Source organism: Salvelinus fontinalis, chromosome 7, assembly GCF_029448725.1.
Source record: "Salvelinus fontinalis isolate EN_2023a chromosome 7, ASM2944872v1, whole genome shotgun sequence".
Classification (NCBI taxonomy): domain Eukaryota; kingdom Metazoa; phylum Chordata; class Actinopteri; order Salmoniformes; family Salmonidae; genus Salvelinus; species Salvelinus fontinalis.
The window spans coordinates 59,484,466-59,510,901 of NC_074671.1; the positions used below are offsets into that span (position 1 = coordinate 59,484,466).

General features: G+C 45.2%; 5 protein-coding genes across 7 annotated transcripts; all 5 read right to left on the reverse strand.

The window, feature by feature from the left end:
• Nucleotide 1: 1 nt before the first annotated feature.
• prozb (protein Z, vitamin K-dependent plasma glycoprotein b) lies at nt 2–3,954 on the reverse strand. 2 transcript variants are annotated; one of them, XM_055930150.1, is made up of 8 exons: nt 3,179–3,954; nt 2,023–2,186; nt 1,826–1,850; nt 1,612–1,725; nt 1,372–1,503; nt 1,199–1,284; nt 928–1,048; nt 2–815 (listed from the first exon to the last, which is right to left on the reverse strand). In XM_055930150.1, exons 1-8 carry the CDS (start codon nt 3,378–3,380, stop codon nt 190–192), a joined length of 1,470 nt encoding a protein of 489 aa, XP_055786125.1. In that variant the 5' UTR covers nt 3,381–3,954; the 3' UTR covers nt 2–189. The 2 variants fall into 2 exon arrangements, with proteins under 2 accessions (XP_055786125.1, XP_055786126.1); XM_055930151.1 differs by lacking the exon at nt 1,372–1,503 and having other exon boundaries at nt 1,199–1,304; nt 1,572–1,725.
• A 102-nt stretch (nt 3,955–4,056) lies between these two features.
• On the reverse strand, nt 4,057–8,126 carry f10 (coagulation factor X). 2 transcript variants are annotated; one of them, XM_055930149.1, is made up of 10 exons: nt 8,111–8,126; nt 7,764–7,915; nt 7,103–7,263; nt 6,825–6,849; nt 6,457–6,570; nt 6,147–6,278; nt 5,597–5,874; nt 5,173–5,290; nt 4,710–4,897; nt 4,057–4,543 (listed from the first exon to the last, which is right to left on the reverse strand). In XM_055930149.1, exons 2-10 carry the CDS (start codon nt 7,822–7,824, stop codon nt 4,121–4,123), a joined length of 1,500 nt encoding a protein of 499 aa, XP_055786124.1. In that variant the 5' UTR covers nt 7,825–7,915; nt 8,111–8,126; the 3' UTR covers nt 4,057–4,120. The 2 variants fall into 2 exon arrangements, with proteins under 2 accessions (XP_055786124.1, XP_055786123.1); XM_055930148.1 differs by lacking the exon at nt 8,111–8,126 and having other exon boundaries at nt 7,764–7,981.
• A 453-nt stretch (nt 8,127–8,579) lies between these two features.
• f7i (coagulation factor VIIi) lies at nt 8,580–12,567 on the reverse strand. Its single transcript, XM_055930153.1, has 8 exons — nt 12,393–12,567; nt 12,077–12,240; nt 11,892–11,916; nt 11,536–11,649; nt 10,864–11,001; nt 10,587–10,693; nt 10,026–10,146; nt 8,580–9,898 (listed from the first exon to the last, which is right to left on the reverse strand). The coding sequence occupies exons 1-8, from the start codon at nt 12,448–12,450 to the stop codon at nt 9,189–9,191; spliced, it is 1,437 nt and encodes a 478-aa protein (XP_055786128.1). The 5' UTR covers nt 12,451–12,567; the 3' UTR covers nt 8,580–9,188.
• A 3,712-nt stretch (nt 12,568–16,279) lies between these two features.
• Nucleotides 16,280–22,572, reverse strand: LOC129859913 (coagulation factor VII-like). The gene is made up of 8 exons (XM_055930147.1): nt 22,442–22,572; nt 21,893–22,056; nt 21,733–21,757; nt 21,485–21,601; nt 21,250–21,390; nt 19,299–19,426; nt 19,075–19,195; nt 16,280–18,986 (listed from the first exon to the last, which is right to left on the reverse strand). Exons 1-8 carry the CDS (start codon nt 22,497–22,499, stop codon nt 18,214–18,216), a joined length of 1,527 nt encoding a protein of 508 aa, XP_055786122.1. The 5' UTR covers nt 22,500–22,572; the 3' UTR covers nt 16,280–18,213.
• A 185-nt stretch (nt 22,573–22,757) lies between these two features.
• Nucleotides 22,758–25,995, reverse strand: f7l (coagulation factor VII, like). The gene is made up of 8 exons (XM_055930152.1): nt 25,816–25,995; nt 25,308–25,480; nt 25,175–25,199; nt 24,582–24,695; nt 24,314–24,457; nt 23,914–24,008; nt 23,699–23,819; nt 22,758–23,570 (listed from the first exon to the last, which is right to left on the reverse strand). Exons 1-8 carry the CDS (start codon nt 25,910–25,912, stop codon nt 23,026–23,028), a joined length of 1,314 nt encoding a protein of 437 aa, XP_055786127.1. The 5' UTR covers nt 25,913–25,995; the 3' UTR covers nt 22,758–23,025.
• Nucleotides 25,996–26,436: the final 441 nt, after the last annotated feature.

The window sequence follows — 26,436 nt, forward strand, 5'->3', positions numbered from 1 at the left end:
CTTGTACCAGATTTTTGTTTATTAAGGAAGTGTGGAAGATAAATTATTTATATAATTATAGTACACTTTACAATATAACCACTCGCTTTCATTTACATTGTTAACCTGGGAAAAAAATTAAATCTTGAACACAACCCTGTTGGCTGTATGTCCAGTGTAGGTAGGGATCAGGCTAACCCTTAGTTGGGGTTACACATAAGGTCCAGGTGGGTCGTGGGTCATTTGTGGTGTCATCCTCATCTCTGTCATCTCCAGGCGCTGCTGGATCCATTGCAAGTAGCGAGACAGCTTGGTGAACAACAGGGTTTGTTCACAGCCATGTGACGTGGGTGGCGTAAGGAGCAGGCCTGTTAGGAACGCTGTACCCCTCTCCACAGTCACAACGGGGGTCCCGGACAAGAGGCTGCAGTTCCTCGTTAGTCCTGGTTTGAGGTCTGTCTCATTAAACCTAGTAAACTTAGTCCCACAGAATCCCTTCTGGCTCCCCATACAGAACATCTTGTTGGTGAGGGGCTGGGAGACGTTCACCTGGTTTCGACAGCCCTCCGCTTTCAGGTAGGAGAGAACAGGGGGGCCGTGGGATTCCCCCCGGAACTTGTCCGGACCCCTGGCCACCCCCTCCCTTCCTGGACTCATCAACACATTCTCACTGAAATCCTTAGTGGGCAGGCACAGGTGGGAGACAGAGGGGCCATAGGGAAGGGGCTCATTCAGTCTCACCAAGGCCAGGTCGTCCTCCAGACTGCCTCTCTCGTGGCGGTTGTGAATGTACAACTGGGTCGATAGAGGGATCCTCACACTATTATCTGAGGCACCTTAGGGGATGAATGGAAACCGTTAGATTTCAGAAAGATTTGAATCTGCCTGAGCTGGAGGTTTATACACTACCAGATCAAACATCAGTGTTTTTATCACTGTGGGACTCACCTGTCTGCATGCTGTGGACTTTCTTTCCCATGTACAGGCAGCTAGCTGAGGTCAGGACTGCCTGAGGCCCCAGGATCACCCCGCTACACAGCTCCACACCAGCCTCATCCACAAACACCACCTGCCAATCACAAAGTCACAGGTTAAAGGGGAAGTTCAGTATTTCACAAATTAATGTTCCTCACCTTGAAAGTAGTAGATAGGCCAGGAGAAACAGACTTCCCCTTTAACTCACCATGCTCTACATTGTTCTGGTAGGGGAGGGACTTACTTGCCATGGACAGCGGTTGTGTGGACAGACGTGATAAGCTATGTTGATTTGGTTTGTTGGCTGGAGTCTTCCACAGGGGTGCTTAACTAAGGAAACGGAGACGTCTCTGTTTAAAGTGTGTGAGAGAGAGAGTGTTACAGATGTCTAATTCAAAAGAATAGGTAGACGTTAACCTGCAGGTATGCAGCTCCTCTTATCACTGTGAATCTTGTACCCTGTGGTGCAGGAGCACTGGTATGATCCAAAGTTGGGACTGCAGAAGTGGTCACAGGAGAAGGGCCCCTTAGTGGGGCACTGAGAGATATCTGTTATGACACACAAACATATCTCTTAGCCTACTCGCATAAATATGAACTCACACTAACACACTCACACACACTTATAAAGAGTTCTACGGTAGGTGTTCTGTTGACCTATTTCACAGTTCCACCCGTGGTACAGCTCTGTGCAGCTACAGGTGTAACCTCCAATGCTGTCCTTGCAGCTGCCACCATGGAGACAGGGATTGGGTTTGCACTGGTCCCCATCTGGGGAGGAAGAGGAGGAAGAAGTGGGGGGGGATTCAATATCTGGAGTGGGGAGAAAACCCAACACCCCTCTGCCGTGATTCAAAAGAATGAGACTTACCTACGTAGACATTCCAGAAAGTGTCCTATTGAGGTATAAGAGAGAGAGAGAGAAACAATGGACACAGGGTTTAAATCAGAAAACTACTGCATTAGTTATGGATAAGGGGATTGCCTATGTTGTCAGATCAGTGCAGTTGAAGGAAAGGAATACATTTTAGACTATTGAGATGCACCCTGTAGGCCTAAACTTCTCACAGTTTTGGGTGTGTCTTCAAAGTACTCCCTGGCCTCCTCGTAGTTGCAGGTCTCCTCATAACACTCTCTCTCCAGGTTCCCCTGAAGCATCTCCTCCAAGAAGAACGCATTCGCTCGCTTCGACCGTAGGAAGACGGTGCTGGCGTGCGCAGGGGGTCTGAACACTGAGGATCAGAGAAGTGGAGGTGGATGAAGAGCAGGAGGGATAGGAGGAGGAGGTAGATGAAGGGTGGATGAAGAGGAGGGGAGGTGGATGTAGAGGGGGAGGTGGATGAGGAGGGGATGAGGGGCAGGTTGATGAAGAGGAGGGGAAGGAAGAAGGGGAGGTGGATGAACGGGAGGAGGGGAAAGAGGATGAAGAGGGGGGGGAGGTGGATGAAGGGAAGGGGTAGGAGGATGAGGTGGATGAAGAGGAGGGGAATGAGGATGAGGGGGAGGTGGATGAAGAGGAGGAGAGGAAGGGAAGGAGGATAAGGTGGATGAAGAGGAGGGGAATGAGGAGGAGGTGGATGAAGAGGAGGAGAGGAAGGGAAGGAGGATAAGGTGGATGAAGAGGAGGGGAATGAGGATGAGGGGGAGGTGGATGAAGAGGAGGAGAGGAAGGGAAGGAGGAGGGGTGGATGAAGAGGAGGGGAATGAGGGGGAGGTGGATGAAGAGGAGGAGAGGAGGGGAAGGAGGAGGGAGAAGACATAGGGAACAACAACAACTGAAAAGTGAGACAAACCAGAAGTGACTCAGTATTCATTCTTCTCCTTCCAGGTTGAGGATAATATGTTAAATGGTGGAAAGTTAAACATGGAGCAATGGGATTTTGGTGAAGATTATTCACTTTATGTGGTCCCATCATTGAGTTTCATGCCATTGAATTACATACAGAACAGTTTGCTTAATGTATACCCGTGGAGGCTGCTAAGGGGACAAAACATGGTTTTCATAGGTTTGATACCGTTCCATTCCCTCCATTCCATCTATTAAACTCCATTCCAGCCATTATTATGAGCCGTTCTCCCCTCAGCAGCCTCCACTGCTGTATACCCACACTGTGCTGGTCATATGTAGACTGGAAAACTATGCTAGCAAAGTCATTGTCAGCCTGAACGTATGATTAACAAAATGTCTACTTGGTCCTGTAGCTTTCACAGTGGAGTGGCTTACCTCTCCCATAGCTGCAGACCAGGAGGACACCGCTCAGAAGAGAGAGAGACAGAAACCACCATCGCCTCCACGAGCCCATTACAATCCACATCCACACCGTACCCACAAGCCTCTCTGCCTGTGCCAAGGTCCTGTCTGTAGCCCTGTCTATCTCTGTCTCTTGCGCTCTCTCTCTACCTTTCTGTCTGACACACACAACCATGCTGCCGTGTTAACATTGCCAAGTAAACCCCCACCCGCTTGCCAGCCCAAATGTCAGTTTTTAGTCATTGCTATATACGCCAACAAAGTTGCGCTTATATGGTGTGAATTTCTCCAGGATAGCGTAATTTATGTGGACCTCCCTGTCACCTGACGTAATAAATGTAGCTGGTGCCAGCTCTAGACAGTTTAAAGATGGTGCCTCGTTAGCAATTGTATGTAATTTAATAGCTACCAAATATGCTACTAATATGCTAATTTGTTATGAAGATAAATTGAGATGAAACGTTCAGTAAAACTCATTGTATCACATTAGGTCTTCACAAACACAATGTCCCACAGATGGACTCTAGACTGTACACACAGTAGAGCAAACAGCAAACCCACCTATCCTTGTGTGCTCGGTACTTACACCAGCAATGATTCAAGTCAATGGTGACCTTTGAACCCTGCTGTTTTTCTGATACGATCGATTCAGTTTGTACTTTAAAAAAAAACAGGAACAGTAGGAACATTTCTGTCTAATGGCACTCCTGACTCAACTATATAGTGTGTAACGTAGTTTAATGTTGCTATGTGATGACTGGACATTCAAACAAAACATGTTTTTTTTCTTTACCATAAGTTACTTGGTCTTGGATACATTTTGTGAAAAATAATGCTAAACCACACAACAATGTTTATTGCCCATAATTCCCCAAGCATCTTTATTGATTGGTTCTCCTCTCTCCTTTGTCTCCCTCAAACCCACATCATTGAGTGCATTCTACCTGTCCCCCTCGTCTTCCTCTTCCCTCCCTCCTTGGGGAGAAACTTTCCCATGACCGCCCGGATCCAGTCGATGTACTTGGACACCTGCGTGTAGATGCCGTACTTTCCCTCACGGGCGCACCCCTCGCCCCAGCTCACCACGCCCGTCACAAACCAAGTGTCCCCGTAACGGGTGACGTGGGGTCCGCCGCTGTCCCCCTGGCATGCGTCCTTCTTCTCCTTATCGTAGCCGGCGCAGAACATGCGGTTGGAGATCTTGTGCTGGCTGGACTGAAGGCAGGTGGCCCGGGGTACGTAGGGCACGGTCAGACGCAGCAGGATGGTGGACGGCTGCTTGGCCTCCCCCACACGGCCGAACCCACTCACCAGCCCGTCGGGCTGTTTCATCAACACCTTGTATTGATAAGTAGACAGGACACCATTATGTTAGGTTAGGGAACATCTTAACTAAGATATAAACCATAGACAGATTCATTATATACTGTATGTTTATATGCGTCACTGGATGAAAACGGAAATGTCACACAGAGAATTATGGGTAGTACATCATGCTACAGACCTTCTCTGCAAAGTCGCGTTCGGGCAGGCAGGCGGGGAGGAGGAACTGGGTGAACTTGATAGGTTCCTTCAGCATGACGAGGGAGATGTCGTTGTGATAGGTGGTGGAGATGTAGGACCTGTGGATGAACACCTGTTCCACCTGGTGGATGGCCTCCCGCCCATCCTTCACCTCCGTGTCAAACTCTCCTGAAGGCAGACGGACAGACGGACCGATGGGGAGGTTTGATTTCAATCAATTCAATTCATTTGAGAGGCTGCTACAACTTAGGCTATGTATGTGTGGTATGGTTATTGACTGTTGTTATTTCACCCAGTAAACAACTATGCTGTACACAGCAATATACTTTAATGATAAAGTTTTGTGATTATGGCACAATTATATTATATAGGATATGATTAACTTAAAAGCAATTCCTAGATGTAGAGACCACAGTTAAAGGTGATTGGCTAACGGTACCTACCGAGGACAACGTAAAAGGAGCGTGTCTGGTTCATGCAATGTGCTGCCGTTAAGATGAAGTACTTATTCAGGATGGTTCCTCCACAGAAGCCCCTGTCCTCGTGGTTTACCAGGAAAGCCTGTGGAGAGAGGGAGAGAAAGAGAGAGAAAGAATGAAAGAGAGAGAGATAGACAGAGAAAGATAGACAGAGAAAAAGAGATAGAGAAAAAGAAACAAACAGAGAGAGAGAAAGAATGAGAGAGAAAGAAAGAAAGAGAGAGAGAAAGAATGAAAGAGATATATAGATATATATATATAGAGAGAGAAAGATAGAGAAAGAAAGAGGGAGAGAGAAAGAAAGAGAGAGAGACAGAGTTGCAGAAACAAACAACCCTGAATGCTATTTAGAGGGAACCCCACTAGAGGTTTCTCTACTCTACTATACCTGCCAGGGACATTCTCCTGGAGGACACTCCTCCCCATTGACAATACGGGTGTTGCCTCTCAACTCGGCAAAGATTGGCTTCTCCTTCACCATGTCGATAACGTCATCCTCTAATGTAAATTGGATTTCTCTCTGTTGGGTAACGTTCCTGGCCGTTTCCCTGATAGGGTCCTCCATCATGTTGGTCTTTTCAGTGGTGTTGGTGGCAGTGGTGTTAGGCTGGTAGATGAAGATGGTGCGGGTGTTCTTGGATACCACAAAGCCACACTTAAAGGCCTCTTCAATGACAAAAGGGCAACAATGTTATTAGGTACTAACTAAGCCCAACCTTCAACCTACTACCAGTCCATGTTGGAGAATGGATCATAGATCATTTGTCTCTCGATCTCTCTGTTGCTCTGTCGTTCTGTCTGTCTGTCTCTCTCTGTCTCTCTCTGTCTCTCTCGGTCGTTCTGTCTGTCTGTCTGTCTGTCTGTCTGTCTGTCTGTCTGTCTGTCTGTCTCTCTTTCTCTCTTTCTCTCTTTCTCTATCTATCTCTCCTTCCTCTCACCGTTCGAAAGGCAGGACTTGTCGTCTGTGTCCAGATAGTAGCCATCGGCACAGGAGCATTGCACACTGTCCTTCTTCACGTGGCAGAAGTGATCACAGTCTCCATTCTTATTCTCACACAGCTCAGGAATGGCTGCAGAACAGCATCACATCAAGGATCCAGATTAGACACAGATCACAGTCATGATTAGAGCCAGGTGTTGTTCCTGACTATGGAGTAACCTGGAGTCAAGATATTTCTAGCGTCTATGTGGGAGTCGGGAATGAGATTGTTTGTCAAAGTTCAAGAGGAAAGGGTGAAGAAGACATACCAATCTCACAGTTGTGCCCCTGGAATCCAGCGAGACAGAAGCAGGTGTACAACCCAATCCCGTCCTTGCAGACCCCATTGTGGACACATGGCTTAGACACACAGGCATCTCCATCTGTCAAACACAGTTTATTTCTTGCCATGGACCTACCAGCACAGCAACACCAAACACACTGCAAACAATCAATTTATGAATTGAAAATAGCCCATTGTTTTGGTGTGTGGTCGTGAGTCCTTTACTTCCTGAACTGACTAGGTTGACCCCAATCTGACACCAACCTGACTCCAACCCAGCTCTAATCAGAAAACTCCATCCAATCCCTAGCCTCTTGCACCAACCCTTAGCCTCAACAGACTCCTGGGCCTTACCGTAATATGTGTTCCAGAATTCAGTCTGAGGGAAAGAGGTAAAAAGAGACACAACTGTCACAAATTCAAACCAGAAAGGTCATGATTCCAAAAACAAAGCAATTTCTAGTTGAAATCATGAGCGTGTAAAGGTGGTGTGAATGAGTGCAAAGTGAGTAGTGACTAAACAGGAATGTGAACAGGTCTGTGATTTATGTGACTGGAACGCAAACAGACATATGTTTCCGGTTTAAAGAGAGATAGATAGAGAGAAGTAAAGATGGAGTATGGCAATTTACAGTCAGTTTGTCGTCCTCAAAGATTTCCCTAGCCTCCTCTCTGTCACAGCGTTCCTCCATACACTCTCTCTCCATGTCTCCCTGCCGCCACTCCTCAAATGGGCTGTTGGCCCGCCGCCGCCGGTTCAGAACCTGGTTAGCATCGTCACTGTTCAGGAAGACTGGGGACACAGGGAAAAATCGGTATCAGTGGCAGCAGGGCACCATCATCATCATCACCCTCATCATCATCACCATCGTCATCATCATGATCACCATCTTTATCACTACCATCATCATCACCGTCATCATCATCACCATCTTCATCACTATCATTACCATCATCATCACCATCATTATCACCATATTAATGACTATCATCATCATCATCATCATCACCATCATCATTATCCTCATCATCTTTTTCATCTTGATCATCAATTAGGCTGTTGTCATCATCACAACATGCTTGTCTAGCACACAGTCATCACAATCATCAAAGCAATCAGAGATACAGACACACCATAAAATATATCAACACACACATCCCAGTCACCCGCCCTCACCCGTACTCACACACTGACCGCAATCACTGACACTGACTAAACCCCAGAGTATCCCTCACTTTCTCTCTATGTAACTATTTGTCAACTGTTTGAGACGGTGGGGTGTTTGAACGTACCCTCGGACGCCACGCCGTGCAGCAGCAGGAGAAGGAAACAGGTCTGGGACAGCCGAAACATGGCCTGATCTCTGGGTGAGGCACCTCTCTACTCCTGGCTGCTCTGTGGAGCACAACTCTGAAGAGAGCAGGCAGAGAGGGAGGGCAATGACCTGAGAGACAGGAAGAGAGAGAACATGCTGAAGAGAGAGGGAGCGGAAGGAATGTATGTGTGTTTGTGTGTGTGGGGGGGTAGAAAATAAAAAGGGGAAGAGAGAAAGAAAGGGGGAGGACAATAGAGGGTAAAAAAAGAGGGATTAGGGATGTTTGAGAGAGAAAGAGTGGAGAGAGAGAGAGGGAGGACTCACTTCAAATCCAGTCTTCACCACTCAGAGAGGCAAGGCCTTGTCCACACCACCATTAAGCTCTGCACTCTTCAGCATGACAGACAGCCCTTATTTGAGCCAATCAGAACAGCTCTCAGGAAGGGGCAGAAAATCCTCAGTGATCATGTGATCAGTGTTCTGAGGTCCAAATCACTGAACTAATATTGACACTAAAGGATCTATTCCAATGGTTAAGCCTGCTGTGTTGTGGCGCCTTAAACGGCAAGTCTAAAGACATGCGTATGATTCAGATAAAATGCATTTCAAAGAAAATACCATGTAGATAAGCTACTGCTGAAGTATGGCTATGGATACATTTGGACTTTTCACTCACTCACTCACGCACGCACGCACGCACGCACGCACGCACGCACGCACGCACGCACACACACACACACACACACACACACACACACACACACACACACAAATAACACAAATGAGGCCAAGATTTAGTTTGTCAGCGAGTAATATTTATTCTTCAGCTATCAGAGAGGAAACTTTGGAAGTAAATGTACATATTGGGAAGCAAACATTCTGTATGGCATCAGGTCAAACATTCTGTATGGCATCAGGTCAGACATTCTGTATGGCATCAGGTCAGACATTCTGTATGGCATCAGGTCAAACATTCTGTATGGCATCAGGTCAAATATTCTGTATGGCATCAGGTCAAACATTCTGTATGGCATCAGGTCAAATATTCTGTATGGCATCAGGCCAAACATTCTGTATGGCATCAGGTCAAACATTCTGTATGGCATCAGGTCAAACATTCTGTATGGCATCAGGTCAAACATTCTGTATGGCATCAGGTCAAACATTCTGTATGGCATCAGGTCATCCAAATCACCACTTGCAATGTACACTTTACATTAAGAGTCAAATGAAAAGAATAGCAGAGTGAAAAAGTGATGAAACAGGACGATATGCTACACCATTAGCATGATATACTGTAGCTTCCATGTACTATAAACATCCTTATTAATGTTATGTGACAATAGATTCACTGTAATGACAATTGGTGTTGTGTGGTGACTGGTGACAAATTTAATGAGAGTTAGCCAATGCTCTGCACTTTGGGAGGTGGTGGCAATAACTTCTCCGTAGCCTGCTGAATCTGAACCTCATCTAATGCCATCTCTAGCAGGAATGGCATCACCGGGGCACTGACTGAAGGCACCGGGGCACTGACTGAAGGAGCATTCATCACCTCCTCAGCCCAGTCCAGGTAGTTGGCTACGGTAGTGTAGACGCCATAGTAACCCTGTTTGGGGCAGCCCTTCCCCCAGCCCACCACGCCCATCAGGAAGTGGGTGGTCCCGTAGTAAGTGACCAGGGGGCTCCCGTCGTCCCCCCTACAGGCCTCCTGGTTCCCCTCCATGTAGCCGGCACACAGCATGTTCTGGGTGAAGTTGAAGCCGCTCTTGAGGGTGCACTCAGAGTTGGGCAGGATGGGCACGGCTAGCCTGCGGAGGAAGGGCGAGGAGGGGGCTGGCGGGGTGCCAGGTTGGGGATCGTTGCCACCGTTGGTGCGCTTCCCCCAGCCGCTAAGGGTGTGAAAGCGGACGGCCGCCAGCTCGCTCTTGGCGAAGTGTTGCTGAGGCAGGCAGATGGGTACAGCGTCAGGGCCCAGAGTTACAGGCTCTCTCAGACGCAGCAGGGCGATGTCACTGTCACCTGTTGCCGGGTCGTACAGGTTGTAGGGTATGGCTCTGGCCACAGGAATCTTCTGCTCGCTGCCCTCTTCTACGTCAATGTTGTGTTCCCCTGGAAACAGTGGTGTTCATAAGGACAGTGTTTTGTTATGTGACATAGGGACACAAACAATGTTCTCACTATATGTTTCTAGAAGCTCTATGAAAGACACACAACCCACACCCACACCGTAACCTACCTGTGACCACCATCAGGTCCTTGGTGTCTCTATTCACGACACAGTGGGCAGCAGTGATGACCCAGTCAGGATGAACTATGACCCCACCACACAGACTAGTGCCTTTATGCTTCAATAGGACCTGCAACCACCAGTCCCATCACAAAGACAAATTGGCCACTCTTATCCATCACATCTCATTGTACATAAACCAAAATAATACTATGGAATTATTTAATACCTAATGGAAGAGGTGGTAATAGATACTAACCTAGTTAATATTACACCCTTTGACTTCAAGGACAGTGGTTGTATGGGAATTACTGTGGTTTAGTTATTCTACCAACTAAGCCACACAATGCCCTGTGTTGCTCAGTTGGTAGAGCATGGTGTTTGCAATTCCAGCATGGTGGGTTTAATTCCCATGGGGGAGAAGCACAAAAAATGCACTCACTACTCTAAGTCACTCTGGATAAGAGTGTCTGCTAAATGACAAAAATGTAGAAGAGTAGTATTGGCCAATCAAATGTGAAAGCGGTGGAAGGATCCATTGTGCTCTCCAGCCAGGCGTTGAGGTGTTACCTGCCATGGACAGGCTCCTTTGGGACAGTGGTTCCCACCGACCAGTCTGACTTGTGCCTGGCTCATCGGAGCTTCCAAGCCTGGGATTTTACCACACGGATACTGAACTGATAATAGACAGACAGACAAGTTGTTGTTTCTAACTCTAGTCATACATCAACAAATACACGCTGTCTCCTTTTGGTTCTGTAAATATCACAGTCTGTTTGTAACAAACAGGGATTTCCAGTCTTTAACAAAACATCTGGGCTCATCTACTGTCAGTTACAGCTAGTACCTTGGGCAACACACTCTCCTCCGTCCTCTCCCAGGGCGTAACCAGGAGCGCAGGAACACTTGCGTCTTGACCCAGAATTGTTACAGAAGTGCTCGCACTCCCCGTTAAGGGAGAGGCATTTCAGGGTGTCCTCAAATACTATAGTATGTTGGGATAAAGGGGAAAGGCAAGTAGGATAAGCATAATGGGGTCAACATATAATATCAGCCCACTAGCGAATGTGGGCAACACTTGACGTTACAGTGCTCTTACTACTGCGTAATTACAATAATCTATGGGTATGAAACTATTGTGAAAACCGGTGTTTCTTAATCCTGGTACTGGGAACCCAAAGGGGAGCACATTTCGGTCTTCACCCTAGCACTACACATCTGAGCACACATACTTTCTTAACACTTATTTTTCTTAAAACGGCATTGTTGGTTAAGGGCTTGTCTGTAAGCATGTTACTGTAAGGTCTACTACACCTGTTGTATTCGAAGCATGTGACAAATAAAATTTGATTTGATTCAACTAATCAACTCATTATCTAACATTTGATTAGTGGAATCGGGTGTGCAGTGCTAGGGCAAACACCGAAATGTGCACCTCTTTGTGTCCCCAGAACCAGGATTAAGAAACACTGGCGTAAACTATTGGTATAAAAATGGCAGCTAGGAATTCTCTTCCTACCTTTCTGACAGTATTTTCCTTCATAGCCTTCCGTACATTGACATGTGTAAGAGTCATCCATGTAAACACAAGTTCCGTTGTTTTTGCATGGGTTGACCAGACAGGGGTCCTGACCTTAGAGGGATCAATAGGGTAAAGGTTTATGACATTTGCTATTTGACATGCTGGACATATCTTGTACAAATAAATTAGGAATGTGATAACAGACATGGTAGTACCATATTGGATTTTTTACAACAATATAATTAGCATTTTATGAAAATGACTGAAAGCACATTTGAAAGCAATATTCTAACATATATTTTAGGCTGGTTGGAAATATTTGTGTACAGTCCACATAGAAAAATCTGATTTACCAGTGTATGTCAACCAAAACTTTTTCTGTGGAAACAAACCATACATAGTCAGTTTTAAGAGTTATCTCTGGAATTCTCACATGTTCCTATGCATTGCTAAATATTAAATTAAATTAAATTAAAATAGTGCTTCAATCAAAGTAATTGCAAATATTTCACCAACTGAAATTACTACAAAATTGCACCGTTTGGGCGTCGTCCTCGAAAACTTCCCGAGCCTCTTCATAGTTACAAATTTCCTCCACACACTCGCGCTCGAGGTTGCCCTGTTTCATCTCCTCGAAGTAGCCGCTGTTGGCGCGCCTGGCTCTGTCAAGCACCAGGTGCGCATCATCCTTCTTCAAGAAGACTTAAACATCGAATGACAAGCCATAAAAGAAAGACAACAACTGGTGCCAAACAACATTTGGCACCTCTCCATCTTAAAAAAAAAAGTATGACTTTATCATTTAACTAACTGTAACGCTAGATTCAAAATATATGTTTTCGAAACAAACTTACCAGCGGCAGAAATGACAGTTGAAATGGCCCAAAGTGCGCAAAATGTTTTCAGCAGCATCGTGGCAGACCTGAATCACCCAAAACTGAAGCGATTTGAGGTAAACAATGCCAGCTCATATGACTCCCACTCACTCCAACAGCTCACTCCCACTGCTCTGCAAACAGTTGCCACATCTGGGTGAGGGTGACCAGACCTGAACCAGAGGATCTGGCCTATGTCTTACACTACATGGACAAAATAATGTGGACACACCTTCAAATGAGTGGATTCGGCTATTTCAGTCACACCAGTTGCTGACGTGTATATAATCAAGCACACAGCCATGCAATCTCCATAGGAACAATGTCAGTAGAATGGCCCGTACTGAGCTCAGTGACGTCAGTTCCTTAAATTTCTGCTCTGCTAGAGCTGCCCGGTCATCTGTAAGTGCTGTTATTGTAAAGTGGAAATTTCTAGGAATAAGAACATCTCAGCCGGTAAGTGGTAGGCCACACAAGCTCACAGAACTGGACCGCCAAGTCCTTAGCGCTTTAAAAAATGCTGTCCTCGGCTGCAACACTCACTACTGAGTTCCAAACTGCCCCTGAGAGCAAAATCAGCACAATAACTGTTTGTTGGGAGCTTCATGAAATGGGTTTCCATGGCCGAGAAGATGCACAAAAGCCTAAGATCACCATGCACAATGCCAAGCGTCGGCTGGAGTGGTGTAAAGCTCGCCGCCATTGGACTCTGGAGCAGTGGAAATGCATTCTCTGGAGTGATGAATCACGCTTCACCGACTGGCAGTCCGATGGACGAATCTGGGTTTGGCAGATGCAAGGAAAACGCTACCTGCCCCAATGCATAGTGCCAAATGTAAAGTTTGGTAGAGGAGAAATAATAGTCTGAGGTTCTTTTTCATGGTTCAGGCTAGGGCCCTTAGTTCCAGTGAAGGGAAATCTTAACGCTACAATATTCTAGACAATTCTGTGTTTCCAACTTTGTGGCAACAGTTTTGGAATGAGATCTTCGACAAGCAGCTGTCCAAATACTTTTGGCCATGTAGTGTATCTTAAATATGACATTTGATCCCTATATTTACTTGTTATAATACATTTTTCACTATCCTTTGTAATATCATAATCGTTCACATATTTGATTTCATGATATGCATCATTGAATGTATGTACAGTGTCGTGGAAAATTGCAAGATTATGTTATAATGCTTGTATTGCATTATAATGGTTGTTTTATTCGACAATATATATTCGACAAAATAGAATATTCTGTTAACTAGGAAGCGGCGCAGGTCCTAATCCAGGCACTTGTCATCTCCCGTCTGGATTACTGCAACTCGCTGTTGGCTGGGCTCCCTGCCTGTGCCATTAAACCCCTACAACTCATCCAGAACGCCGCAGCCCGTCTGGTGTTCAACCTTCCCAAGTTCTCTCACGTCACCCCGCTCCTCCGCTCTCTCCACTGGCTTCCAGTTGAAGCTCGCATCCGCTACAAGACAATGGTGCTTGCCTACGGAGCTGTTAGGGGAACGGCACCTCCGTACCTTCAGGCTCTGATCAGGCCCTATACCCAAACAAGGGCACTGCGTTCATCCACCTCTGGCCTGCTCGCCTCCCTACCTCTGAGGAAGTACAGTTCCCGCTCAGCCCAGTCAAAACTGTTCGCCGCTGTGGCACCCCAATGGTGGAACAAACTCCCTCACGACACCAGGTCAGCGGAGTCAATCACCACCTTCCGGAGACACCTGAAACCCCACCTCATTAAGGAATACCTAGGATAGGATAAAGTAATCCTTCTAATCCCCCCCCCATCAAAGATTTAGAGGCAGTATTGTAAAGTGGCTGTTCCACTGGATATCATAAGGTGAATGCACCAATTTGTAAGTCGCTCTGGATAAGAGCGTCTGCTAAATGCCTTAAATGGAAATGTAACTATTGTGTGTGTGTGTTCTACTGAGGATGGGCCTCTATGAGATAACACTGACAGAGGAGATATACGATGTCTTTGGGTGATAAAACCTAAAGAGCATTCCAGAGAACATGAGCTAATGGTTCTGTTCTATGCCGTACCAGGAAGAGACGGTTTCTGTTTGGAGTAGGAGGGCCAGACAATGGTCTTTACAATGAAAACTGTTGACACAGCAGTAACTGTCTGCTAAGATTTATAGATATCTTTCATACAAATCTTAACCTTTGTGAACTGTTCCTAAGATCTGTGGTTCGTCATGTAAGTTGAGAGGGGTGTATCTTGGCTATAAAAGATCTTTGTACTTTTCTGTTGGTACTTTTCAATGGTTCATTAGAGATAGCGCATCATTGAAAGTCAAAAAAGGCTATTGCAAAGCTCTTATTAAAGATGTAGTTTAAGTATAACTCTGACTGGTGTGTGAAGTTTGTAACTCTCCTCATTTTGTAATGCAGAAATAAGTTTACATACACCTTAGCCAAATACATCTCAACTCAGTTTCACAATTCCTGACATTTAATCCAATTAAAGATTCCCTGTTTTAGGTCAGTTAGGATCACCACTTTATTTTAAGAATGTGAAATGTCAGAATAATAGTAAATGTCAGAATAAATAAATGTCAGAATAATGATTTATTTCAGCTTTTAGTTCTTTCATCACAATGGGTCATAAGTTTACATACACTAAATTAGTATTTGGTAGCATTGCCTTTAAATTGTTTAACTTGGGTCAAATGTTTCGGGTAGCCTTCCACAACCTTCCCACAATAAGTTGGGTGAATTTTGGCCCATTCCTCCTGACAGAGCTGGTGTAACTGAGTCAGGATTGTAGGCCTCCTTGCTCGCACATGCTTTTTCAGTTCTGCCCACAAAGTTTCTATAGGATTGAGGTCAGGGCTTTGTGATGGCCACTCCAATACCTTGACTTTGTTGCCCTTAAGCCATTTTGCCACAACACACAACAAAGGTCATTGTCCATTTGGAAGAATGAAATACATCCACAGGTACACCTCCAATTGTCTCAAATGATGCCAATTAGCCTATCAGAAGCTTCTAAAGCTATGACATCATTTTCTGGAATTTTCCAAGCTGTTTAAAGGCACAGTCAATTTAGTGGATGTAAACTTCTGACCCACTGGAATTGTGATACATTGAGTTATAAGTGAAATAATCTGTCTGTAAACAATTGTTGGAAAAAATACTTGTGTCATGCACAAAGTAGATGCCCTAACCAACTTGCCAAAACTATAGTTTGTTACCACGAAATTTGTGGAGTGGTTGAAAAACGAGTTAATGACTCCAACCTAAGTGTATGTAAACTTCCGACTTCAACTGTAACTACGGCCTATCTCTTGTTTGGAGGGTCCAAAGGTACCCCCAGTGTAAATAGACCCACTGATGCACAACAGGAGAAAGTAGCTAGGCTACAAAGGATTTAACCAACTTTATAGAATTGCTTGCTTGTTTCAATGCCTGTCCTAGTCCATGGGCCAGCGGGGAAAAAATCCACTTTGGGGTGGCGAAGGTTTGATGGTATTAAATTGTTCCCCACAAGCCCCTGATCAAATTTATATATGATAGCCCATCTACTAAACAGTAGATTACTATGTTTTTCAAACCTTTATATATCTTGTTGTTTGGGAGTCTAAGCAATACAATGTTCACAGGCTGATAAAGGAATGTTGAGACAAGTTGGAATGTTCACATGCTCATTGAAAATGACTATGTGAAACAACAATGGAACATTCTATTGTGTGGATCTCATCTTAAAAACCATAGGATTTGGTTAATGTTTTCCATCTGACCTAATGATTTACCTAGACTGACTCATGATTGAAAGTACAATGTTACAAATAGCCGAACTACATATTTGTTTTAGGGAAATCAGTCATACTGGGAAATGACACATGTTCAAGAGATCCAGACCTGGTTGTATATTGGTTTTTATTATTGCCATCTGTAATAGTCTGTTGTATAGCAATACTCAGCACGCTAAGATGAAAGGTGTGATCTGCTATTTGTTGAGTTGTCCCAGCAAGTTAACATGAATATTTAGGTAAACACAAACTATCTCAAAAAATGAACATCTCTTCTGTCCCTGACCATCATGATCTTAAAATAATGCTCTCTAACCTTACAAGTTATTTAATGAAATATGTTGCCTTATCATTTTGTAGCCATTAGTTCAGTTGCTGGTTGACAAATTTAATAGAAACAATTAAATTAGTGATTAGGAACAAATCCAGGCTTTTAGCACTAACCAATACATATCTCAGTAGGCTGTTTACTACAATAGACTATTTTTCCATTCATTGTGTAACTAGACACTATCTATAAAGGCTGTGAACCTAAGACTTTAGTACTCCACCAGCTATGTAAGTTGATGCCCTCATCAGCAGGCGGTTTGTTAGAATGTTATGTTGGAATGTCAGGATTCAATATCTAGATTTTACGTTTAACAATATGGCATAATATTGTATATCATTATAATCACTACAAACCAGTGAAAGAACCCTTTAGGGATATTATAATTTATTGTTTGAAAATAAAATACAGAAATTAGGGATCCAAATGCTAACCAAAGTCAGTTATATGAATAGAGTTTTTTGCAAATTTGTAGGAAAATTTTGCTAATATTTTACTAAGATTAGTTATTTTGCAAACCTGCCTAATTTGGTTGTTTTATCTGCATAACTATCATATTTTTTTTATTAGGATTAGGCATATTACACCTATTATTGTTGTGGCAATGACAGACTAATCCAGTTAAAGCTAATTGGAGCTGGTTGGGAAAATGTGTACCCTATGGTAAATTACTAATAGCTAGGAATTTGACTTGCTCTATGTAACGTTTGGTGGTACACCTGTAAAGGACAAATGCTGCTTGCTTGAGTACCACTTCCTCCCGATTCTGCCCACACCTGGCGCAAACTTGGGACCGCCCTCCTTAAGCGTCTTACCAGTCAGCGCCACGCGAAAAGCCAGCTATTCGTTGGCGCTTGTGGGGACACTTCAGGCTGAGGAGTAAGTTTCACACATGCCCATGTGCAACACACTCATTATGAAGACATTTTGCCAAAATGGGTAACCTGTACCTCTTTGCTGGATGTTATACATTCCAATGGGATTTCAAGTAGGGTGCAATATACGGGGAAGGTTTCACAACACATTTCTTCATTTTAACACAATTTACAGAATCATATTGCATATCATGTTAATTAATAGACATCAGTGGATGCATCTAGACCAGTGTTTTAATGTAATATATTTGAAACGGCTACAACACTCAAGAATTCTGACAGCTTTTGTGTTCATATGTTTACCACTATTCTGGTCGTATTTTGCTAAATACATATAAAATTGCCTTAGTTTGAGAAGACTGTTCCCTGATAATACAAAATTACATTTATACCCTCAATCCTGTTGGCCCAACTAACTGCATAGGGGTCATAACATATAATGCAGTGGCTATCCTCTTTCTTATAACATACAAAAATAGCCTGCCGGGTCTGAGCAGAATGCAAGCAGCTTTGTTTTAAGATGGCAAATGCATTGTAATTGAACACCAACTTACGTAAGAGTCAGTTTGCCTTAATGGTTATCATGACACAGCAGAAGTGTCAGTTTACTTTGGCATCAATCAAGCGTTTATTAAAAATAAAATAAAAATTCAGAGGGAAATCAAACCATAAAATCAACAAACATACAGAAAAACTTTAGAAAGTGTAGTTGAAGCACGAGAAACAAAACATGATAAATATAAATACTATAATCTGAAAGCCAAATATGGTTTCAGAGATGTACTACAAGTTGAACCCAATCAGGTACTGGGCTCAGCACTGCTCCTGTTCTGTGACACTTATAAGACTGCATTTGGATTGGCCGTGGTGTTTTGCAGTGTGGCCGTGGTGTTCTGCAGTGAGGCCGTGGTGTTTTGCAGTGAGGCCGTGGTGTTTTGCAGTGTGGCCGTGGTGTTTTGCAGTGTGGCCGTGGTGTTTTGCAGTGTGGCCGTGGTGTTTTGCAGTGAGGCCGTGGTGTTTTGCATTGTGGCCGTGGTGTTCTGCGTCTGCGTTGTCGGCTGCACTGTCGGCTGCTCTGCCGTGTAGTTGTGGATCCAGTCCAGGTAGTTGGACACGCGGGTGTAAATCCCGTAGTTCCCCGGCCGGGCGCACCCCTTTCCCCAGCTGACGATACCCAAAAGGAATGTGGTGTCTCTGTAGCGGGTGACCAGTGGTCCGCCGCTGTCCCCCTTACAGGAGTCCTGCCTGCCCTCGATGTAGCCGGCGCAGAACATGTTAGCCGTTAGCGTGACACCGCTCATCTCAACGCAGTCCTGGGTACGTATACGTGGCACCTCCAGCCGCCGGAGGACACGTGACGTAGGGCCGTTCTCGCTGCGCCGGCCCCAGCCACTCACCGTGTGGAGGTTGATGGCCCAGAGCTCACGCTCCGCCATCGAGCGGGTGGGCAGGCAGACGGGCACGGCGAAAGGCGTCATAGTGATGACACTCTTCAGACGTAGCAGGGCGATGTCGCTGTCCGCCGTGTCTGTCACGTAGCTGTTGTGCATGATGATCTCTGCCACATCTATGGTCTGTTCCGTACCCTCGTCTTTCTCTGTGTCGTGTTCACCTGGGTACATGCAGAAAAGGTTGAAACAACTCAGACTTCAACACACAACCGCTGTATTGACTCTTTTCTAAAGAAAAACAGTCCATACCTGCCACCACCTTCAGGTGCTGGGCCTTGATATTCTCCAAGCAGTGAGAGGCAGTGAGGATCCAAGTGGGTTTGTAGATGACTCCTCCACAAAAGCCCTTCCCATTTCTCACTAACAACACCTGTAGAAACACACCGTTGGGAAAGAGACTTCACCTCTACGTCAGATACATAAACATGTTCGCCGCTTTGTCTCTGAGCTCAGGCCACTGGTTCATACTGTACCTGCCAGGGGCAGTGACCCTTAGGGCACTCTGTTCCCCCCACGATGCGTGAACGGGGGTCCAACGGGACGTCTCCCTTCTCCGAGGCGCTGTTGTGCAGGACAGGAACCTTCCCACAGGCCATTGTTTCTGGAGCCACGAGAGAACAGAGGTCATACAGTGCCTTCGGATAGTATTCAGACCCCTTGACTTTTCCCACATTTTGTTACGTTCCAGCCTTATTCTAAAATGGATTAAATTAATACAAATCCATAGCAATCTACACACAATACCCCATAATCACAAAGCGAAAACAGGTTTTAACATTTTTGCACATTTATTACAAATAAAAAACAGAAATACCTATTTACATAAGTATTTAGACCCTTTACTATGAGACTCGAAATTGAGCTCAGGTGCATCCTGTTTCCATTGATCATCCTTCAGATGTTTCTACAACTTGATTGAAGTCCACCTGTGGTGACTTCAATTGATTGCACATGTTTTGGAAAGGCACACACCTGTCTATTTAAGGTCCCACAGTTGCCAGTGCATGTCAGAGAAAAAACCAAGCCATGAGGTCGAAGGATTGTCCGTAGAGCGCCGACATAGATCTGGGGAAGGGTACCAAAAAATGTCTGCAGCATTGAAGGTCCCCAAGAACAAAGTGGCCCACATTATTCTTAAATGGAAGAAGTTTGGAACCACTAAGACTCTTCCTAGAGCTGGCCGCCCGGGCAAACTGAGCAATCGGGGGAGAATGGCCTTGGTCAGGGATGTGAACAAGAACCTGATGGTAACTCTGACAGAGCTCTAGAGTTCCTCTGCGGAGATGGGAGTACCTTCCAGAAGGGAAACCACCTCTGCAGCACTCCACCAATCAGGCCTTTATGATAGTGTGGCCAGACGGAAGCCACACCTCAGTAAAAGGCAAATGACAGCCCGCTTGGAGTTTGCCAAAAGGCACCTAAAGACTCTCAGACCATGAGAAACAAGATTCTCTGCTATGATGAAACCAAGAATGAACGCTTTGTCCTGAATGCCAAGAGTCACGTCTGGAGGAAACCTGGCACCATCCCTACGGTGAAGCATGGTGGTGGCAGCATCATGCTGTGGGGATGTTTATCAGTAACAGGGACTGGGAGAATAGTCAGGATCGAGGCAAAGATGAACGAAGCAAAGTACAGAGAGATCTTTGATGTGCCTAGCTTGTAGCGTCATACCCAAGAAGACTCGAGGCTGTAATCACTACCAAAGGTGCTTCAACAAAATACTGAGTAAAGGGTCTGAATACTTGTAAATGTGATATCAGTTTCTTTTTTATTAGCAAACATTTCTAAAAACCTGTTTTTGCTTTGTCATTATGGGGTATTGTGTGAAGATTGATGAGGAAAAAGGCTGTAATGTAACAACATTTTTACAAAAAAGTAAAGGGGTCTGAGGACTTTCTGAATGCACTGTATATACTACAACCAGAGGGTGTATATACTACAACCAGAGGGTACGTCCCAAATGGCACCCCATTTCCCTATATAGTGCACTACTTTTGTTAAAGTACTACACTATACACTGAGTGTACAAAACGTTAGGAGCACTTGCTCTTTCCATGACATACTGCAGACTGATGGTGAAAGTTATGATCCCTTATTCATTCCGTGTAGATGAAAGGAAGGAGACAGGTTAAAGAAGGATTTTTAAGCCTTGAGACAATTGAGACAACTGTGGGAAGCATTGGAATCAACATGGGCCTCTGTGGAACGTTTTAGATACCTTGTAGAATCCATGCCCTGACGAATTGAGGCTGTTATGAGGGTAAAAGGGGATGCAACTCAATATTAAGAAAGTGTTCCTAATGTTTCGTACCCTCAGTGTATAGGACATAGGATGCCATTTGGGATGCATCCACAGATAACATCATACATGATGACAATACAACTGGTCATACAGCGTTGACATGGCCTGTGACTGCTAACCTTGTGTCAGGCAACGCTGTCCATCAGTCCCCAGGAAGTAGCCGTCCGCACATGAACAGTTGCGTCGGCCCCCCTCCTCCTCGCAGAAGTGCTCACAGCCCCCGTTCTCATGCAAGCAGGAGTCAGGAATGGCCTTGAATGCTGACATGAAGAATGGGTTTATGTAAGTAAATGGGAAAAAGAAACCTTAGAAACTAAAGTTTCCACAGAAACTTCTCCCATCAAGAATTCTTACCTAGCTCGCAGTTCCGTCCACTGAAGCCTGGCAGGCACAGGCAGGTGTAAGAAGATCCTGATATGCTAGAGCAGCTTCCTTTGTTCTGGCAGGGGTCAGATTGGCAGCTGTCTTGAACTGTAAGGATGAATACATTTGTGTACATTTGGGATCTCATGATCAACAAAGATGTTAAAATATTAAAATATAGTGGTGGTGGTGTCTGGGTATTTGTGACTGTAGAAATGACACACTGTACAGAAGCTCACCATTGTAGTTTCTCCAGAACTCCTCCTAAGGGAAGAGAATGGGGACAATTCACTGAGGATATCAGGTAGGAATCATGTTCAGAATCATTATTGTTTTTTTTGCCTATCATGCAGACTATGGTCTGTTCATGATCAGATTGTGGTTCAACCAGGCACTGACCGTAGCCTGTTCGTGCTCAAACACTTCCCGCGCCTCCTCTTTGGAACACTTCTCCTCAAGGCATTCTCGCTCCAGGTCCCCCCTTTTGAGCTCCTCGAACCAGCCGGTGTTGGCACGCTTAGGCCGGATGAGGAGGCCATGGGCCTGGTCCCGCGCCAAGAACACTGCAAGACCGGAGGAGAGGGGAGTTGTACACACACACACATAGACACATATGCACAAACACACACCGACACACACATAAAACACACACACACACACGCACGCACACACACACACACACACACACACACACACACACACACACACACACACACACACACACACACACACACACACACACACACACACACACACACACACACACACACACACACACACACACACACACACACACACACACATGCACAAACTGCATGCACACACACAAGCAAACAGGAAGATGACAGAGGTAGATATGTATTGTACATAAATGAATGCATATTTACAAACTAAAGTTAGAAACACACACACACACAAAAACACATACGCAGGGGTAAGTTAACTTACCCGAGGCGGGATGACAGCAGTGGAAACTTAATGTAAGACAGAGAACATGAAGCCACATGATGACTGTCCTCAGAATATCTAAGCACACTGTCACTCTCTGTTCCTTTCAGTCCACAGGTTCAAAGTCTGGACAAAATCCTGATTTGGGCCCTAACCCTCCCCTAACACATGCTTACCTTCCTCTGTCATTGACCCTATGCAGGCTCTTCCCTCCCTTTCACAGCCCCTCCCACTCTTTCAGTTACATCACTGATCTCATGGCTACATGCACGCTAAATTGTGTTATGTTTCTTATCAGTTAGGAAAACAATCCAACTTTATTTTCAAATAACTATTTATTTTTTCTGGCTGAATAAACTGTAATTTTCATCAAACACAGACATTAATAATTGGATCAAAGAAAATATATATGTTTGGTTTGTCTAAGAAACTATAAAGATTAATGTCATCATTATATTTAGAGTTTATATCTTAATCCAGATTCTAGTTTGGAGCAGGATTGTGTCTTGGCTATTATCCAGCATCATCCTTGAGGAGATCTGTCAGTGTTTTTTGGAGGGGTGTTTTTAAATGGACACTCCCACTCAGCCGGTCGCCATGGTCTGATTGATCCAGTCCAGGAAGTTAGAGACGCGGGTATAGATTCCGTAGACGTCCTCTTGGGCGCACCCTTTACCCCAGCTCACCACTCCCGTCAGAAACCAGGTGTTCTTGTAGCGGGTGACCAGGGGCCCTCCACTGTCCCCCTGGCACGCATCCTTTTTCCCGTCCCTGAACCCAGCACACAGCATGTTACTGGTCACATTGAGGCCTGTGGTGCGACACTCCTGTAGGGGGACCCGAGGAACCTCCAGCCTCTGGAGCAGAGTGGACGGGGGTCCCGACTGAGCCAGGCGGCCCCAGCCACTCACCACGGAGGTGCGCATGGCCCCCAGCGTGCGCCCGAAGGAGCCGTCCAAGGCGGGCAGGCACACAGGCACCACGAAGGGTCCAAGCACTACTTCCCTCTTGAGGTAGAGCAGAGACAGGTCCCGATCCGTGGAGGTGTGGTTGTATTGGGGGTGGATCAGCATCCTCGTCACCCGCCGAACCTGCTCCGTGCCCTCCTTCTTCGCACGATTGTGTTCACCTTGAAGGGGGAGGAAGTCATAATCAGTGGACAGTGAACACTCAGAGGTGATGGTTAGCATTGGGTTTTGTGGCAGGTGAGATACTGGTAGCGTTGAGAGAACACTGTAATACCATTTGCCCACTCACCCACTGTGACTTGCCAATGGGAGGCAGTCGTGTGCCACATGCAGTGGGCAGCAGTAAGGATCCAATGTGGAGCCAAGAGGATCCCCCCACATTTATATTCATTCATGTACTCCAGCATAACCTGCAGTGACAGAGGGAGAGGAGAGTGTGAGACAGACATAGATCTGGATCTAGCCACGTGTTGGTCAGTCAATAACTATAGTGCAATGCTATACCTGCCATGGGCACTCTCCCTTAGGACAAATTGTGCCTTTCACAATTCGGGGCCCGGGCCTGAACGTTTTCACAATTCTTCCACAGGGAAACGGAACTAAGATGAGAGAGAGCAAGAGAGCGAGAGAGAGAGAGAGAGAGAGAGAGAGCGAGAGAGAGAAAGAGAGAGAGAGAGAGAGAGAGAGAGAGAGAGAGAGAGAGAGAGAGAGAGAGAGAGAGAGAGAGAGAGAGAGAGAGAGAGAGAGAGAGAGAGAGAGGTTAGGAGTTGAGGATAAAGAGAGAATACAGGCAAGAGAAGGACTACAAAAGGAGAAGATTAAGTGCTTGTATGGAGATGGCCTCAAGCTGCACAGAGCTGTTGGGAGTTGTAGTTGTTAGGGTTTGGCCCAGTGTGATACAGACCTTGGGGTATGCAGCTAATGCTGTCATTGCCAAGGCTGTACCCAGGGGCACAGTGACAACGGTGAGACAGGTTTGGAAACTCTGTGCAGAAGTGCTCACATCCCCCATTTCTGTACAGACAACCATCATAAGAGTTCATCAAGGCTGTGGAGGTAGAGATAGAGACAGACAGGAACCAAGAGACAAGCGAAATGGAAACCATTATTGAAGAAGATCCAAGAGCCAATTTCAGTGATTCGACAGACAAATACAGGTGTGTTGTACCTACTTTGGCCACAGTTTCGTCCATCAAACCCAGGGAGACAAATGCAGATGTAGGTGTTCACCTGACCTACACAGGTAGCCCCATTCAAGCAGGGGCCAGACTCACACTGATCCACCACTACAGACAGAGACAATATTCGATTATTATTACAACCATTATAATGAGCAACGAGAAATATATGTAGATTTGGCAAAATGTACAGTACCAGTCGAAGGGTTGGACACACCTACTCATTCTAGGGTTTTTCTTTATTTTTACTATTTTCTACGTGATAGAATAATAGTGTAGACATCAACACTATGAAATAACACATATGGAATCATGTAGTAACCTAAAAGGTGTTAAACAAATCAAAATATATTTTAGATTCTTCAAAGAAGCCACCCTTTGCCTTGATGACAGCTTTTAACACTTGTTTGGTTACTAAATGATTCCATATGTGTTATTTCATAGTTTTGATGTCTTCACTATTATTCTACAATGTAGAAAATAGTAAAAATAAAGAAAACCCCTGGAATGAGTAGGTGTGTCCAAACTTTTGACTGGTACTGTAAGTTAAAGTTGAGTGTAGCTTTGAGTCCCCTGAAAATACCTACCTGAGTAGCTCTTCCAGAACTCCTCCTGCATAAAACAAGAGAGAGGGGTAATTTAAAAAGATTCCAATGTTCTGGGACAAATATTGAGAACCTACCTCCTCAGATTCCATCTGATCATTCAGTTTACACTCACCAATTGTTCGGGGAGGTTGAAGATCTCCCGTGCCTCCTCGTAGCCACATTGCTCCTCCAGACACTCTCTCTCCAGGTCTCCAAGTCTCAGCTCCTCCAGCAGGCTGTTAGCACGCCGCGAGCGCTGATGATGGAGCACCCCACTAGCCTCCTGTGTGCTCAGGAATACTGGAGCTGCCAGGACGGGACATGACTGCTTACACTACAAATACTTTCAATTGATAGACATCCAACAAACTTCCACAGGAACAGAGTACAAATACTAGGAAAAGGAAGAAGAATCCTAATGAAGACCATGATGGGTGGTTGAAAAGTTGCTATTACTGCACACACAAGGCTGTAAACAGTCTCTGTACACAAATACAGTCAGACTGACAGAAAGACAGATAGACAGACAGGAAGTCAAGCAGGGCATTGAATAGCCAGGAGCATGTGGTGCTGTATTTGAAAGGTACAGGGCTGATCCAAGAACCACCAAAGTAATTTACATCCTCAGATCTGAGACTCACCTCCAGGGAGTCCGGTGCAGGCTGGGATACAAAGGGCCAGCAGGATAAGGTGGCTGAGCTTCACTTTCAGAGAGTCCGTGGTCGTAGACGACTCCATTACTGAGCTCTCAGGGCTCGATCCAAGTTCAGTCCTCCCACAAACACATACTCCACAAACACACACACAGCAAATCAGTCTCTCTCTCCCCTCCCTGACAGAACATGTATCAGGGTAAACCCACGGGGCAGTTGGCTGGGAGACTAACATTGTGAAATACAGTGACTGGCCTGGAACCATGGAGGCATTACTAGTATCACACCAACAGGAGGTGCTGTTGTATAACAACACAGTGGAGGCAGGATATGTATCCACATGATAAAGCATGTATTCAATGTATCAAAAATGTAAATAACTAACTTTTGATCAAATGTGCAGTTACTGCTCTTCTGCACATCTATCACTCCAGTGTTTAATTGGTATATTCAAATTACTTCGCCACCATGGCCTATTTATTATCTTACCTCCATTATCTTACCTCATTTGCACACACTGTATTTAGACTTTTTCTACTGTATTATTGACTGTATGCTTGTTTATTCCATGTATAACTCTGTGTTGTTGTATGTGTCGAACTGCTTTGC

Excerpts from the sequence above, each read along its gene's own strand:
- prozb (XM_055930150.1), bottom strand. The coding sequence starts at position 3,380 with ATGGTTGTGTGTGTCAGACAGAAAGGTAGAGAGAGAGCGCAAGAGACA. Across the intron at positions 2,187-3,178 it reads GGTCTGCAGCTATGGGAGAG|TGTTCAGACCCCCTGCGCAC; the intron begins GTAAGCCACTCC and ends TCTGATCCTCAG. Across the intron at positions 1,285-1,371 it reads GAGGAGCTGCATACCTGCAG|TTAAGCACCCCTGTGGAAGA; the intron begins GTTAACGTCTAC and ends CCGTTTCCTTAG.
- f10 (XM_055930149.1), bottom strand. The coding sequence starts at position 7,824 with ATGTTTCGGCTGTCCCAGACCTGTTTCCTTCTCCTGCTGCTGCACGGC. Across the intron at positions 4,898-5,172 it reads CTCCTTTTACGTTGTCCTCG|GAGAGTTTGACACGGAGGTG; the intron begins GTAGGTACCGTT and ends GTCTGCCTTCAG. Across the intron at positions 4,544-4,709 it reads AACGCGACTTTGCAGAGAAG|GTGTTGATGAAACAGCCCGA; the intron begins GTCTGTAGCATG and ends TATCAATACAAG.
- f7i (XM_055930153.1), bottom strand. The coding sequence starts at position 12,450 with ATGCTGCTGAAAACATTTTGCGCACTTTGGGCCATTTCAACTGTCATT. Across the intron at positions 11,002-11,535 it reads AGGAAAATACTGTCAGAAAG|TATTTGAGGACACCCTGAAA; the intron begins GTAGGAAGAGAA and ends AACATACTATAG. Across the intron at positions 10,694-10,863 it reads AGGAGAGTGTGTTGCCCAAG|TTCAGTATCCGTGTGGTAAA; the intron begins GTACTAGCTGTA and ends GTCTATTATCAG.
- LOC129859913 (XM_055930147.1), bottom strand. The coding sequence starts at position 22,499 with ATGTGGCTTCATGTTCTCTGTCTTACATTAAGTTTCCACTGCTGTCAT. Across the intron at positions 21,602-21,732 it reads GTTCTGGAGAAACTACAATG|TTCAAGACAGCTGCCAATCT; the intron begins GTGAGCTTCTGT and ends TCATCCTTACAG. Across the intron at positions 21,391-21,484 it reads TGGACGGAACTGCGAGCTAG|CATTCAAGGCCATTCCTGAC; the intron begins GTAAGAATTCTT and ends TCTTCATGTCAG.
- f7l (XM_055930152.1), bottom strand. The coding sequence starts at position 25,912 with ATGGAGTCGTCTACGACCACGGACTCTCTGAAAGTGAAGCTCAGCCAC. Across the intron at positions 25,200-25,307 it reads TCAACCTCCCCGAACAATTG|GAGGAGTTCTGGAAGAGCTA; the intron begins GTGAGTGTAAAC and ends TGTTTTATGCAG. Across the intron at positions 23,571-23,698 it reads CCATTGGCAAGTCACAGTGG|GTGAACACAATCGTGCGAAG; the intron begins GTGAGTGGGCAA and ends TCCCCCTTCAAG.